Source organism: Serinus canaria, chromosome 1 (assembly GCF_022539315.1).
Source record: "Serinus canaria isolate serCan28SL12 chromosome 1, serCan2020, whole genome shotgun sequence".
Classification (NCBI taxonomy): domain Eukaryota; kingdom Metazoa; phylum Chordata; class Aves; order Passeriformes; family Fringillidae; genus Serinus; species Serinus canaria.
Window position 1 is genome coordinate 45,265,581 of NC_066313.1, and position 13,221 is coordinate 45,278,801.

Below are 13,221 nucleotides of genomic sequence, written 5' to 3' on the forward strand. Positions count from 1 at the left end.
GGCCCTCTGTAATGGATGAGGTGCGAGGAAGGGCTCAGGGCCGCTGTCTGGGAAGATGCTTTCACAACACACCCAGGATTTTTTTATTCTGCTTAAGGAAAAGAGTTTGCACAAGTGTTATGTTCAGGTTTGGTGGTAGTTCCTGTTCTGCCATTAGGTGGTTTCCATGGGACAAACTGACGGCTGGGACAGATTCTTAACTCTGAGGCCAGATCAGGAACTACTCTTTGCTCACTGCATTCAGAAAATGGCAACCTCTTTGTTTTTCATGTTCCTTGCTGCTGTATAAATAATTAGTATTCTATTATGATTCACCTTGCCTGAAGCAATTAAAATATGTCCTTCCTAAAGATGAAATTTAGTTTTATAAGAAATGTCAGAGTGTGTGTATATATATATATATAGATAGATAGATAGATAGATAGATATAGATATATGTATATATATATAGTTACGTTTTTTTAATGTTTTCCTCTCACAGTCTGCTTTTACTAATCACTGTTCCACAGTCAAACACAACATCTTCTCTGATATCAAGCCCACATACAGACTGTTCCTCCAGAAGGAAGTTATGATTTGGATGGGTGAATAAATGCGTATTTCCATACCAAAACCTTACACTGAATTCGTTTATTTTCCACTGACCCGTTTTCCAGCACAGAATTTGGTGTCCATGTCCAGTTCATAGTGATGTTTCACAACAGCACACTATAACTAAGTAAAGTACTTGTTCATTTTATGTTGTGTTATTAATACAAAATGACAAGAGTAGATCTTTCTTAGACTATTATTGCACTGTAGCAGTGCTGTCCACAGTGAAACACTCTCTTTGCAACTATAATAAAAATGGCCTGTGGAGGGCAGCAAACCTCAGGCAATTACTAAGTTTTGTAATAAAGAATTTTAAGAACCTGGATTTAATTTGACTGTTCTGTCTTTTAGTTTCCTGAGAAAGTAGCTCTATTCTCAGCATCCAGGGTTCCAACATTCAATGTATACAGTGTGTCAAAAGGATGGGGCCAGGCCCTTTTTGGTGGTGCTGAGCAATATGCCAAAGGGCAACGGGCCCTTTTTGAAACTGATGCACAGGACATTCTACCTAAACGTGGATTCTACTGTGCAGATGACTGAGCAGTAGGACTGGCTGCTGAGAGGGGTTGTGGAGTTGCCTTCCCTGGAGATACTCAAAAGCTGTCTGGACACAACCCTCGTTAATGTGCTCTAAGGGACCCTGCCTGAACTGGGAGGTTGGACCAGATGACCACTGTGGTTCCTTCCAACCTGACCCATTCTGTGATCCTGTGAAAACAGAAAATTTATTATCAGGATGGGACGATTTTGCTTCACATGGCTCTTGTTTGCCTGCGCATGGAACATGATGCTCAGTTTGGGGGTCTCAAATAGAACAATCCTGATATGGAAAATTCCTGATGAATTGGAGCGAGTTCTGCTGAGTGCACTAAGATGGTCTTGGGGCTGGAGCACTCGCCATGTGAGAGAGGTTGTGGGCCCTAGGACTTCTTCAAACTGGAATAATGGGCAGCCTGCCAATACTGACAAGGAGCTTACTGAAAAGACAGAGGCAGGATTTGTATTGAGAGAAGGACAGAAAAATTTACCTGGAGAATAGTCAGGTTCAGAAAGGCTATGGAATCTCCCTCCATAGAGGCTTGAGTGGAAAAACCCTCAAGCAACCTGAATTTAAGAGTAGCCCTGCTCTGAGTAGGATATTCTCCTAGAAATCATCCAGAGGTCTCTTCCAACCTGAATATTTCTATGATTATATGAAATATTATAAATATTTAATTTCAGGGTTTAATTCCCCTCAGGCAGGGCTTTTCTCAGTAACAAAAGTGACCATGAGTTCATGGTCTGAACTTTCAAGGTTTGCAGAGGCAGAATCAGAGAATCACTTAGTTTGGAAAAGACTTTTAAAATGTAGTCCAAACCATTGACCCAGCACTACCAAGTCCCCCCAGTAAACCATGTCCCCAAGTGCCACGTCTGCATGTCTTTTAAATACCTCGAGGGACGGTGACAACTGAATCTCTGTCAGGAGCATAACATAGGCTGATTGTTACCGTAGGTGGTCCCAAGTCTGGCAAACAGATGTTTCACTGAATGCAAGCACAACTCTCCTATACAGCACCTGGATCCAAAGGACTGATGTATGTTTGTTAGTAGCTTGCACTCCAGCCAGAATCTAGGATGCTTTGTTAGATCAGTTTTATAGTAAAATATAGTTGAGTGGAAAAAATCCCAACACATTGCTTTACATAGGAAACTGTAGAATCAGCACTTTAGTTATCTGTATTAAATAAACTGCTTTTTTAAGTGCTGCCACTACTCAGCTCACTCATCTGCAAATAAAAATTGCAAGGTTTCTGAAAAATACTCAGACTGTGCAAGTATGATAGTTAGTTTTTCTTTACATACAGAAAAGGAAAAAGTGCCACCACATTATTGTCTTGCCTTCAGCTTTCCCTGGACTAAACAAAAAATGGAAGATGTATAGCACTCAGCAGGACTGCACTTTTTCAGTCAATACCAAGCTGGGAACACCTCAGTCACCACTAAAGACTGTCTCTATGGGGATATAGGAAAATTTTAGCAGGAAGCTACAGCTTCATGAAAAGCTTTCTGAAAAGAAAAAGTATGCTCAAATTAGGCAGACTAAAACGTGGAATGAGCAGACACTCTAAAGGCATGGGGAGAGTGTTGTAGGTTATCTACTCATAAAATACAAAGGTGAGAAAGCAAAAATATTAAACTTTGCTTTTCTTTATTTTTACTCTATTTTTGAAGAGTGCAAAACAAAGAGCAAGTAGCTTGTTGTACATTTCCCAGCTGTAAGCTTTGCTTCACAAACTTTGACTCTAGCACTAACACCATGGCCACAAGCACGCAAACACACACCCCTTGGGGTAGATTGTTTTTCTGTTGTAATCTTAAGGTGTTCCTTATTGTGAGTTTGTAGTGGTTTGTTCCACGTAGCCCGTTCAGTTTCCTAAAGGGTTTTGCCCTCAAGTTGTTCACTACTATTTTCCTGCCTAATCTTACGCCAGTCCCCATGTCAACCTCCCTTGCACCTCCCCGATTTCCAGACCCTTCCTGCCAGTTCTGGAAGTACTGCCCTCTTCCCTTGTTCATCAAATGTAACCCCACCCCTTTCTCTAGAACCTTCCTTGTCTTTCACCCTTCCCTCGAATTTCCATTGGTGTGCCAAGCCTGGTCCCCTCCCATGTTATCCCTATTGGGATATAACCTAGAATCTGATCCCCACTTACATTCCTCCTCTGCTGTTCTACTATTGATTATCCTCCCTAGTACCCTCCCCTGTTCTTAAGTTGCTGTTACCCTGTTGGAGTTTTGTCACTCGTCTGTGGACTCTCTCTTGGAGATTAAAGCCTCTTGAGACCTTATACAAGTGGCCCCTCTCATCTCCTTTGTTCTGGCTTCCTCGGCTTGGGATTCCCATCAGCAGCCGCCCAGAACACCTTTGCTGCCTCCAGGAGCTGGGCAGCCCCGCTCTCCTTCCCTGCTCTGCTGCCGCCCAACTTCCCTGCTCTGCTGCCGCCCAGACCGGTCCGAGGGGCGGACAGGGAGCAGCCGTTCTTAGCACGGGCCAGGAGGTGGGGGCTAGCTGCAGGATCCCCAAGCGACTGCCCGTGTCAACCCCTCCCAAAACCAGCTTTGCTTTCGTTATTGATGCTCCGATGTCGTTTTTGGGATGGTCACAATACAAAGCAACACTCCATTTTCAAAAGGCTTCAAAGTATGCATGCTTTTTATATGTTCTTACAAAACTCACAAGTTTACACTTTACTCATTGGTCAGGAAAGACAAACAAAGTGCTTATTGAAATAGGCAGTTGCAGATTTCTCTTATTTATCCTTCTCTCTTTCTTGGTTCTATGTCAATGACCTTGGTAGGGAATTCTTTCAGGGGTAAACATGGATTCTCTTATCAAACCTCTCTGGCTCACTGTAAAACTTCTTCCACACTCCCATACCCCAAGTGACAGCATTTCTTATTGTCACAATCCAGCCTGTTTCCAGACAATCCAGGCTTTCAGCTGAAAGACAACTCCCTGAAATACATTCAGAAATGTTTAGTGGTGTCAGCCTTCCTTGACTACTGTCCTCTCCAGTCACAGCTCTCTTTGGTAACTGTCTCCAACCCACTGCACGTTACCAGTGCCAACATGGTAACAGTGGCTTTCCTGTGGAGAACTCCAACATCCTTCACAGGTGTGGTGATGCCAGACAAAAAAATGTCAGAAGCGCGTGTCTTCTGGACATACCAGAAATTACACAAACTCAGAATAGAAGGATATGATAAATCAAACCATGAATGTTGTTAGAGGAAAAAAGAGAAAGAGGAAGGCTCCAAAAATCCAACTTCAGCAGGATGTGTTAATCATACATTTTTAAACTGAGAGAGCATGAGAGAAGGGAATGAAAAACAGGCAGTAAGAGATAAGAAATCCTCTCAATTTGAAGGGCCACTGTGGGGATGGAGACCTGAGAGTCAAGAATACCAGAACCTGGTTGTGTCTGTCCTTTGAAGACCACAAATTAAACTTTTCCTTGAAATTATATTACAGTGTGACAGATTTTTAAAATTAAGCAGAGAAAGTATGCAACTTTCCATGAAAGAGAGTTAAAAGTTGACCTTGAAATGCCAATATTTATTTCTCATTTAAAAAAGAGCCAAAGTGTGCTTTCTGTTTCAAATATCTCTTGAGTTGGGGACCATACGTCTGAAGTGGTAAAATCAAACACTGGTTTCAGTGCAAGTACCTGAAGTGGAAACAGAGCGAAGGTGCAGCAGGTTTACAGCTACACTCATTCTGGAAGGCATACAATTCAAGTGGTATGTAAAACTAAGGAAAGAAACATTCAAGCAAACTTGTAAATATTCTTACAACAGGACCAACAATCTGGAAAAGAAGATATCTCAGTTGTGGTTTTGATTTCTCAGAGTTTGTCAAAGTATGGAATTCTTTCCAAATGTTTTATGCAAATGTGAAACATGGCACAGGTTGTCAGAAAATGAATCTGGATTGTCTGTTTTTGTATTCCTTCATGATCTCTTTCCTTTCTAAGCAGACATTGTTTGTCTTTCACACCTTGCAGTGTTTCAGCTCGGGACGGACTAATCCAAACCATTAACCACCATGCAGTAATTGGATCTATGTTGAGGAGTTTGGATGTTCGCTGCCTCCACAAAAAAGTGATTAATAACACAAAGAAGAGTACAAAGCCACAGAAGTATGGTTATTGCTACCTCCCCTGCTGATAGGACTGAGGATAGTGAGCAGGCCAGAGGTACTGCACATGGCGGGTTTGGCCATGCAAGCTTGGTCCCTTACTGTCCCTGAAAGTCCCCAAAGCCAAGCAGTCCCTGAAAGCAGAGATGGGGTTGAGATGGATGAACTTTGTGAAGTGGATGGCATCTTCCAGATTGTTTGATCTCTGCTGGGCTGCCCTGACCTGTTTCTGTTTGGTTGGTATAGTGGAGTGCTGGGCAATGTTCTTGTAAAATTTAGTTGAGTTGCTGGGCAAATAAAGTGTAATTTTGCTGCTTCTCTCAATTGCACTTATTTTTTGTAACACATGCCTAATTGCTTTCCTCAACATACATAATGTCCCTAACAACTACATAGCAACATTCTGAAAGTCCAAGTGTGGGCATCTGACATGAGTCTGATTGAGTGATGCCAGCTTGGGAAGCAGGCACAATCCCCCATTTTCAGTGCTAGTGTGTAAATGAAAATTAATACTTGTAACTGAAAATTGAAATTATTTTACATGATTCCAGAATGTTGTTGTTTCTTTCAGGAGCCCTCACGTTCTATGATATCTCTATGTTTGGGGATTTGAGTGCCTACTTATTTACTCAATGTGCTTCATTCTTGCCATGAAACGTGAAGCACACATGCATGACTATTAAAAATGCCAAAAGCTGGGCTGTATGTAGAAAGATTGCTGTAGCTTTAATTTAGTTCCAAGCTGCCTGTTCTACAAAATTACCAGCTGACTTTATGTTGAGTGGGTGACTCTGGCTCTGTCAGCCAAGGAGAAGAATTGGGAAATGCCCAGTTACAGTTCACATACAAGGGCCTTGCTAAACACAAGAGTTTTTGTATTACATCCGTATAGTAAAACACAGGGTAACCCTGATGAAGGGATGAAATGACAAGGAGGACACCATGGATATCAGAAGGCTAATTAATTACTTTATTATACTATATTATTCTATACTGTATTACATTACATCTAAACTGAACCTTCACAAGCACTCAACTCCACTCAACTGCCCAGAATCTCGTGACTGTCTGCTGAACGACAGTCTGCACACGCGCTTGGCCCTGATCAGCCAAGGAAACAAAACACCAAAACTTTGGGTAAACAATCTCCATGTTGCATTCTCCTTTGGCACAAACACAGGCACAGCAAATGAGATAAGAATTGTTTTTTCTTTCTCTGAGGTGGGATTCCCAGAAAACATCCTTGGGAAGTTGTGCCCCGCTTTTCTCTTTGAAGAGAAATGCGGCCACACATCCTGACTGATCTCAGCAGCCACACAGAGAAGGTTTGTCAGCACTGTGACATCCATCTGTGTCTTGAGTGCTGTGAGCAGCCTGGGACACCACAATAGAAGAAAGACATTAAGCTATTAGAAAGTATCCAAAGCAAGGCAACCAAGATGGGGAGGAGTGGCTGAGATAATTTGGTCTGTTCAGCCTGGAGCAGAGGAGACTGAGGGGAGACCTCATTGCAGTCAGCAACTTCCTCATGGAGGAAGAAAGGGGAGTGGGCACTGATCTCTGCTCTGTGATGCCAGTGACTGGACCGGAGGGAATGACCTGAAGTTGTGTTAGGGAAGGTTTAGGTTGGCTATCAGGAAAAGGTTCTTCACCCATGGCATGGCTGGGCACTGGCACAGGCTCCCCAGGGACGTGGTCACAGCACCAGCCTGACAGAGCTCAAGAAGCATTTGGACAATGCTCTCAGGCCCGGGGTGTGACTCTTGGGGATGGTCCTGTGCAGGGCCAGCAGCGGGACTCGATGAACCTAATGGACCCCTTCCAACTCAAAAGATCCTGTGAGTCTCTGATTTTGTCCATGTTCATGGTCGTGGAATTGTCTTAATTATAGCGATGCTAAGAGATGCTCAGAGCAGCAGGGACCCGCTGCGTCTGCCCTCGGCAGCCTGGATCGAGCCGGGGACCGGGATATTCACCGTAGCCAAGGCCTCGGGAAAGGGACCGAGCGCGGGTCGCGGTGGCCGCTGATGGCGGGTCCCGTGCCCCTCGTGCCCTGTACACGAACTACAGCTCCCGGCATGCAGCGCGGCCCGGCCTCCCTCCCTCCGCCTGTACTACACCTCCCGGCGTGCGGCTGCGCCCGCAAGGCACGCCGGGACGGCTCCTTCCACGTGGTGCGCTGCCCGCGGCCGGGGAGGTGCCCGCGGTTTGCGACGTCCGTTTGCGGCAGCGGGCGCGGGCGCGGCCCCGAGAGCCCGCCCGGGGACCGGCGGCGGTGCCGCTCCTGGCGCGGGGCGAAGGGAGGGACGGAGGGAGGGAGCGCCGGGGGTTGGGGCTCGGAGCGAAGGGAGCAGCCCCGCCGCTGGATGTTCCGCGGGGCGGCGCGGGGGCCTCCTCCTCCTTCTCCTCCTCCTGCTGCTGCCGCCGCCCGGTGTGTGCGGCGGGGCGGGGCGCGGCTGCCGGGGGCGGCGGCGGCGGATCGCGGCGGGCGCCCAAGATGGACTATGACTTCAAGGTGAAGCTGACCGGGGAGCGCGAGCGGGTGGAGGACCTCTTCGAGTACGAGGGCTGCAAGGTGGGCAGGGGCACCTACGGGCACGTCTACAAAGCCAAGCGCAAGGACGGGTGAGTGAGCGAGCGAGCGGCGCGGCTCCCCGTGGGACCCCCTTCCCCCGGGCGCCTCCTGCCCCACAGGCTCGTGTGCCTCCCCCTCGCTCCCCGCGCTGATGCCGTCCTTTCTCCGGCCCTGCCGGATCCCCGCCCGGTGAGCCCCGCGGTAGCCCGGCCGGCCGGCGCCTGGTTCCCCCGGGTCACTGCGAGCGTCGCCAGCCCCTCAGCGCTGTGCCGGAGTCGTGTTTCGGTAGCGGGTGGGCTTGGAGAAACAAATTTTGTGCCCGAGGAAAACCGTTCCCTTAATGGATTCTCGTTACGAGTAAATCAGTGGCTGCTTATACCGTTTTGCCTGATCATTGGTTCATAGAACGGGGTTTTTTTTTGTTGTTGTTTTTAACAATGCCTTTTTTTTAATATGATTTATTACTTGTAGTCACCATTTTGGGTCGTCTTGCTGGCTGTTTCAGAAGCCAAAGTCTGCTCGTGCTTTTGGGGTTTTAGAATGCTTTAAACCACCTTTTGTGTATGACCAGTTCTTGTTCTAGACCTGAGTAAATTATTTCTTGGCATAAACATTTTGAAGAAAGACCGAATAAAACTGTCATTTAGGTTTCCCTCTTCCGTGGCATGGCATCACTTGCTGAACAGCGGAACAATAGGAAGTAGGGAGCAGGAGAAACGGGAGAGGCACGGGTTGTTCCTGTAGCAGACTAGATGCAATTCAAAATTTAGAACCTTTCTCCTAAAGTCTCACCGTAGTGGTGCTCTATATGCTGCCTTTCAAATAAAGTGCATTTCAAAAGTCTGGCGGTTATTTTTACATTGAATAAATAAACTTTTAAAGCAGGCAGTGGTCAATCATGGCCAAAATACGATCTGGTTGTGTTTACATAAGCTTTTGATTCTAGAAGGAAATGCTCTATTACCTGGAGAACAGCTGTAATGAAAATGGTTGCACCTTGTCTTGTCTCTGTCTTAAACATGCTGATGTTAATTGCAGCACAGTTACTTCAGCCTGAATTTTGTTTGATGGTAGGAGTCAGGTAACTACTTTTTTGCACAACTTTTATATTTGGATCCTTGCAACTGTTCATAAGAAAAAATCTTATCTTGCCCAAATTCTTTCTATTCTGGGAGGGCAAGAGGAAAAAAAAACAGTTGTAAGTGTGATAAGCTGTTGCCTCAAATCTCCTTATATGCAGGCACAAATGCTGCTGATATACCCAGCCCTGGTTTCTCTGCCCATACAGAGATCTGTAATACGAAAAATAAGTCGAGGTACTGAAAGATAGGGCTACATTTCTAATGTTTGTGTCAGGCAGCTTTGCAGCTGTTCAGCCTGTTGGACTGCAGCAATGTGTTGGGAATTCAGCATGTCGTACTGCTGAAGTATTTTCGGTGAAATTATCGGTCTGCTTGATGTTGTTTTGGAGAGAATGTTTGAAAATGCTGCTGTTTTGGGAAGTTACAGCAAAAAAAATGGAATTGTTTGCTTTAAAAATGGATAGTTGCTCAAACGTGGTTTTACAGTAGGGTGCATATGTTTATAAATTTTCACTCTTGTTGATGAGGGGGGAAATCAAGGTATGGTATTTGATTAAAGTTGGGGGAAAAAAAAGATAAACAATATATATTGTCTCCTTTTTTCTTTGCTTTGTTGTTCATTTAGTGCCTTGTTTACCATCCCTTTCCGTAATACTTCCCATTTGCCTTTCTGAATTCTGAAAACTTTTTCTTTTAAATATCCTGTGTAATTACCCTTGGACAGTCACTAAAATATGTAAAATAGAAGCATCCATAAATGCATTTGTAGCTTGTAATACATTTGTACATATGTGATCTTAAATTCCAAGGGTGGAATTAGGATTGAATATTTTGTTTACATCCTTTTATCCAGGGGGAATCACTTAAATCAAAGAAGCAAATAATAACATTTAGTAATAACATTTAATGGTCCTGAAGCTGTAGTAATGGATGGATGTTGTGTCCTGTGGTGAGGAGTACTTGTGACAATAGTTCAGTATTTGTTTATTAGTACATAAGTATATTCAAAATATACTCTTGCATTGTTTTAGTATTACCCAGATGGTAAGTAATGATGGATCAATCATTTTTCAGTTGTTTCTAGGGTCTATACAGCTCAGACTTATTTTTATATTTCTCTTGAGCTTACAAGTGTTCTTTAAACTTTGCTACATGATTCTGATTCTTAATTTAAATAGCACAAGTCTTCTAAGATATGCATGGTAATTTTTAGAGTACTTTGAAAAGTGGCCTGCAGGACTGCAAATATTTTGTTAACAGTATCACTCCAGCTTTTTCTTAAATGACATCTTCTACTGTGGATGACTAAGAGGTAGAAGGATCACAAAAAATAACTGAATTTTAGTAATTGAGTTTGTGCAAATGTTGCATTGAGTTGGTGACAAAACCCAGTTCAAGAATACTAGGAGCAGTGTCTGTAGTACAACTGCAGTCTTCACCTCCTTTTTTTTTTATTTTATTTTATTTTATTTTATTGCTTTACAGGTTTTACAGCTGCCTCTGAGGTGCAGTAAGGCAATTGAAAACTAGATAGCAGCTGTGTATCCTAGTATCCTAGGAAGTTAATTGCATCATTGGAACTACACAGGAATATTTTGGAGGACAGTCTTTCAGGAATCTTGATGTGGTGAGAATCCTTCTAATGAAGGAGAGGTGTCCTGTGGTATGTGTGCTGGTGACCAGGTGGGAGTGTAACCAAGGTTTCTTTCATGCCTTGCTCGAAGAAAAAAGCCAGTCCAGCCCTGCACTGCCCTTTGCCACAAGGTCAGGCTTGGGGTCTCTACTGGTCCATCTCAGAGGATCCCCAGCCACAGCTCCATGGACGTTTCTCACATATTAAATGCCAGACTTGACCCAACTGAACACCAAATCAGCTGAGTGACAATGTCAGGCACCATAATTGAGTTCTATCTGGTGCACTGCCTGCAGCAAAATGGTATTCTGGAGTTTTTATTTTCATCTCTTCTATTTTAAGTTTGTGGTCTGTCTAGGTGGTTGAATCTTCCTGTTTTTATTGAATGTTTGTGTCTTTTTCATCAGTGCAGTACCTGCAGTGGGCTCTAAAACCTGCTTAGAGCAAAATCTGTGCATTGATGGGGTTTATTTTTATGGCAGAAAGGTGTACAAAGAAGCATTTGACTCTGATGGCATGCACTGGGAAGGGAGCACAGGCATGGCATGTTGAGCATCAGTCTTCAGATAAAGGAACTGTTGCTCATATCTAGTGTTTGTATGATAATTTACCTTTTTTTTTTGGTCCAGAAAATGCCATTTACTTCCTGCATAAGATTTGCCTTATGTGCCATTTGGGTGCTTCCTCAGGAACACTGCTCAACCCTGCTATAAAATCTACCTATTTGACTTATGCTGGACTTGGAAAATATGCCAGCAGTTTTTGTTGGGTGAACTGACATGCAGATCTACTGTTTTTAGTTTTTTTTCTCTGCAGCTCCCTAGAAGCTGAGTGCCAGTCACTGTCAGACTGAGGTGGCAGGACACTGAGGTCTCTTGTGCAAGCCTGGCTGCCCAGCTTGTGCAGCGTATGAGGTACAGCCCATCCCGGGACTGGCACCATGTGCTGAGCACATGGTAGTGTCAAAGCTGAGTTCCCAGGTTTACTGGGGTTGGTCTTCCACTGCTTTCTTGGCTCTCCTTTTCCTTTTTATGGTACAGCTATAGGCAGAAATCTGAGAAGCCTATTCCGTGGAGGAAGGCCGACTGTTTCAGTGGCAATTTGGTGTGTTTCCAAATAATCATTTTGCCTGTTTACTGGATGTGGTTTGGATGAGAATAAGAAACTACTGAATGTGCCTGTTAGGCAGTATCTAACTTTTTAATTATAACAGCAGAAAAATTATGTAATTGAGGGTCTTGAACTGTAGAAATGTTCCCTGGTGCTTTATTGAAAGCTTTCCTAATCTCTTGGAAGGAGACTTGAGTGGTGAGACCACAGGTGGGAAACCAACACTAAGCAAACTGGTGCTGTCCTTGTTGTTGTCAGGAACTGTGAGAAGTGATGTTGGTCCCAAACACAAGTGGAATTGGACCTTTTTTTTTTTTTTTTTTTTTTGTAATTTCAGCACTTAGAGTTCTGTATTGGAAGTACTGCTGTAGGTGGGGGAGCAGATTGTTTAATTTGAAACTACTGACACATTGTAATTGGCATTATGAAAATGCATCTTGCATGCTTCAGTCAAATCTAAACTACTTTTTTTTCTCCCCTTGAGGGCTTGTCTGGGTTGTAAAAGAAGCAGAATTATGGAAATTAGTAGGTGTCCAGTAAGTTATTGGGTTGCATAATCTCTAAAATGACATTAGTTTCTGCCTACAAATTAAAGGCTATTTCAAGAATTTTGATTCTCTCTTAGAAACTCTTGTATAAAGAGATACTGAAGGGATGAGGAATATTTATCTTGGAAAATAGAGATGCTAGAACTGTTTAGGTTAGATAAAATAATGAATGGTTTGGGTAATGTGTAAGATTCTTGTGCTATTGTTGTTTCACAGCATCTGAAGATGGATGACCCGGAATGTTTCTGAAAACCATAAAATATTTTAATGCAGCGTAGATAAACTGCATAACCTATTGTTGAAGGGAAAAGATAAGAGCATAGTGTCTGTTCTGTAATGTTGGCAAAACCAGTCACTTCTGACTGTTGTAACCGTAGAAGTTCAGATGCTTGCTTAGAGATCAGGCCAAGCTCTGTAATGGAGCAGAAGAACTGCTTTTGCTTGCTTCAGGAATTCTGAGTTTTGGTGGTGGTTTTTTTGGGTTTTTTTTTTTAATACTAAGCTGCTTTCTGGCCCGTCATAAGTTGCTTAGCAGATTAGTTCCAGTTTGTCTGTGTTTGTGAGTGTGTATAGATTGAGTTACATTGGTACTTTGTCAAGATCTAAATCAAGCTGATATTTACTGAGAGGTACATGTCAGATTAAGTCTTTTTCTGACTTGGAGATGGGGTAGCTGAGAGGTGTTTTAAAAACTTTTATTCTATTTTTAGTGTAATGTGAAGGGTGAGACAATGCAGATGTTACAATTTACGCTATTACAATTGAAGCTATTTTCTAATTATAATACATTGTAAGCATTTCTTGGCTTTGAGAATTTTCTACAAATTATTTACCACATTACATAGAGTTTGGGAGTGCTATAAGTTACGAGTTAAAGTTTTACTTGGTGAGAAGTGAAATACTGGGGCTGGACTTGAAGCTTCTCGATTAGTTCTGTATGGAGCCTTTACAGGAGTTAAATAATGAACCTCATGCCATTAGTTTTAACTATAAATTTCCAG

General features: G+C 43.4%; 1 protein-coding gene across 6 annotated transcripts in view; it reads left to right on the plus strand.

The window, feature by feature from the left end:
- Positions 1–7,596: 7,596 nt before the first annotated feature.
- The window catches only part of CDK8 (cyclin dependent kinase 8), a 68,958-nt gene continuing 63,333 nt past the window's right edge, over positions 7,597–13,221 (plus strand). For 4 of the 6 annotated variants that reach the window (XM_009102839.4, XM_018908518.3, XM_050973696.1 and 1 more), the window contains exon 1: positions 7,597–7,897. In XM_009102839.4, the coding sequence (XP_009101087.1) occupies positions 7,770–7,897 (128 nt within the window). In that variant the 5' untranslated portion in view covers positions 7,597–7,769. The remainder of the gene's footprint in view (positions 7,898–13,221) is intronic. The other 2 variants (XM_018908519.3, XM_050973692.1) reach the window with 2 other exon arrangements.